Source organism: Apaloderma vittatum, unplaced genomic scaffold (genome assembly GCF_000703405.1).
Source record: "Apaloderma vittatum isolate BGI_N311 unplaced genomic scaffold, ASM70340v1 scaffold26913, whole genome shotgun sequence".
Taxonomy (NCBI): domain Eukaryota; kingdom Metazoa; phylum Chordata; class Aves; order Trogoniformes; family Trogonidae; genus Apaloderma; species Apaloderma vittatum.
This window is the reverse complement of record NW_009709257.1, coordinates 10889-13385: the sequence shown is the minus strand read 5'-3', so window position 1 is coordinate 13385 and position 2497 is coordinate 10889. Positions and strand designations below refer to the sequence as shown.

Below are 2497 nucleotides of genomic sequence, written 5' to 3'. Positions count from 1 at the left end.
CCTCAGAAGCACCCGCTGGGGAGGAAGGTTGCCCAGGCTCCAAGGCACAAACTGTTCCAGACCTCCCTGCCAGCCCGGAGCCAAAGTCCCTGTTGCAGCCCTCTGCCACCGTGGACTCAGCACACCTGGCCCATGATGGTGCCAGGGATCCTGCCCAGCTTCCAGGCACGGGAGATGCGGAGCCCTTCGGGCTGTGTCTGGCAGAGCCCTCCCCACGCTCTCCAGGACAGCAGGCTCCCGATGAGCCTCCTGCCACTGTGGATGAAGAGACCCCCCCAGAGCCTCCTGCCACCTTGCAGTGCGTGGATGTGGACAAAAGCATCGATGCGGGACCAGAAGCCGAATTGCCAGACGTGGTGGGTGACTGCTCCCTTGAGCAAGAGGAAGCTGTGCAGGTCAGCACAACCCTCCCCGAAATCTCAGAAAACGAGGCAGTGCAGAATAATGGCCTGGCAGGTGAAAAAGAGCCCCCTGAAGGGGAAACACCACTTGAACCTGACAGCTCTGACACTGCAGGGAAAGACTCTGTGTCTTCCAAAGACAATCTAGACAAGAAGCGAAAGAAAGGAAGGAGAGTGCTTGTGCCATCAGACCGGCGTCTCCGAAGCCAGCAGTCCCAGTCACCCACCGAGGGCAGTGCTGAGGACACTGGTTCTTCCAGCTCTCTGCAGCTTCCTTGCCTTCAGATCAAACTCTCCAAGAGCCCCAGCGTTAAGCGGTTCAAGAGAGAAGTGGACATGGATGGGGCAGCATCTATGCATCTCCCAAACGACTGCTTCCCCACTGTGCTGCCCAAAACCAGCAAGGGGCCAGGCACCAACCTGGCTCCAGAGAGCATCGCTGAGCAGCAGCCAGGTGAGGAGAATGGTGTCACTACCAGACAAACCCATAAAAGCATCTTGGCAAAAGAGACGGTGCCAGAGGGAGAAGATTCCTCTAAGGACAATCCCCTGGCTAACAGCAGCCAAAGTCAATTGGGTGAGATGCTGGGAATCAGCGCCCAGGCTGGTTCTGAGAAGAGGAGCATTATCCTCCCTCTGGTGAGCAGCGTGCCTGCAAATGATGCCGAGCAAGTGGATGTGAAACCAGGCAATGCCAGCCTGAAGGATGCAGAGAGCTCCCACAGTGCCGTGGATATGGGCAAGCTGGAGAACTACGAGCTGGTGGCCAATTTGCCTCTGTGTCCCAGCAGCAGAGATGGAAGCAAGCATCTTCCAGCAAAGGCTGCGAAGCATAAAAAGGTCGCCCTGCAGTTTTATAACTTAAGACATGCACCCGCACCTGTAGACACTGCAAAAAAGGGCACAGCAGGGAAGGACTCTGTGCAAGCGATCCCCAAACTGAGGGATCAAAGCAGTTCAGGAAATGATGACTCCCCGGCGCTGGAGGACATGGACACAGCTGACAGCAAACCAAAATTCATGGAGTGGTGTGCTGAAGAAGAGAACCAGGAGCTCATTGCCGAATTCAACACCCAGTACATGAAAGTTCAGAAGGGCTGGATTCAGCTGGAGAAGGAGGTGCAGCCGACCCCTAAGGTAAAGAACAAAGCTGACAAACTGAAAGAGATTTGGAAAAGCAAGAAAAGGACACGGAAAAGTAGAGGCTCAATGGAAGTGCAGAAGCTTTCTCCTGTCCAGATGCTGTTTATGAGGGCCTTTAAGCTGTCTGACATCTGCCAGTGGTTTCTGGAAACGACTGAAACCAGATCTCTCGTGATCGTGAAGAAACTCAACACCCGTCTCCCAGGGGAGATCCCCCCCATCAAAGTCCCCATGCAGAAATATTCCTCCTCCAGCCTCTACCCCAGTTCACTGCAAGCTGAACGTTTGAAAAAACACCTCAAGAAGTTTGCCGCCACTACGCCAGCTCGGAATAACCTGAAGAACCAAAAGCTTTGGGCCAAAATTCGGGAGAAATCGTGAAGAAACTCAACACCCGTCTCCCAGGGGAGATCCCCCCCATCAAAGTCCCCATGCAGAAATATTCCTCCTCCAGCCTCTACCCCAGTTCACTGCAAGCTGAACGTTTGAAAAAACACCTCAAGAAGTTTGCCGCCACTACGCCAGCTCGGAATAACCTGAAGAACCAAAAGCTTTGGGCCAAAATTCGGGAGAATGCTGATAATCTGAAGAAGCCACCACTCCCAGCCAGACGTTTCCCACCGACGTTTGCACCGAGGACCAGGGCGAAGACAAAACCATCCAGTCTGTCCCCAGCTTGCCCACGCAGGCCAGCACCAGGATCCTGCGCAAGTACTCCAACCTTCGGGGCAAACTTCGAGCCCAGCACCGCGTGGCGAAGGCGGAGAAGAGGAGCGATGGCCTGGGCGACCACCCGTCCCTGGAGAGCAAGCAGAGCCGCAAAAGCGTGTGCATCAACCCGTTGATGTCTCCAAAGTTGACCTTGCAGATCAAAGCAGATGCCTTTCCCACTAAATCTTCATCAGTGGATGGGATGGGCAAGGGGCGGAAGGGGAAGAGCAGGTCCCAGGAGG

General features: G+C 54.9%; 1 protein-coding gene across 1 annotated transcript in view; it reads left to right on the top strand.

The window, feature by feature from the left end:
* LOC104271991 (chromosome unknown open reading frame, human C10orf12) overlaps positions 1-2497 on the top strand; it is a 4599-nt gene that overhangs the window by 1572 nt on the left and 530 nt on the right. The window contains 2 exon segments of the mRNA XM_009866854.1: positions 99-2009; positions 2182-2497. The exon segment at positions 2182-2497 is cut by the window's right edge and continues 530 nt beyond it. Coding sequence (XP_009865156.1) covers positions 99-2009; positions 2182-2497 — 2227 coding nt within the window.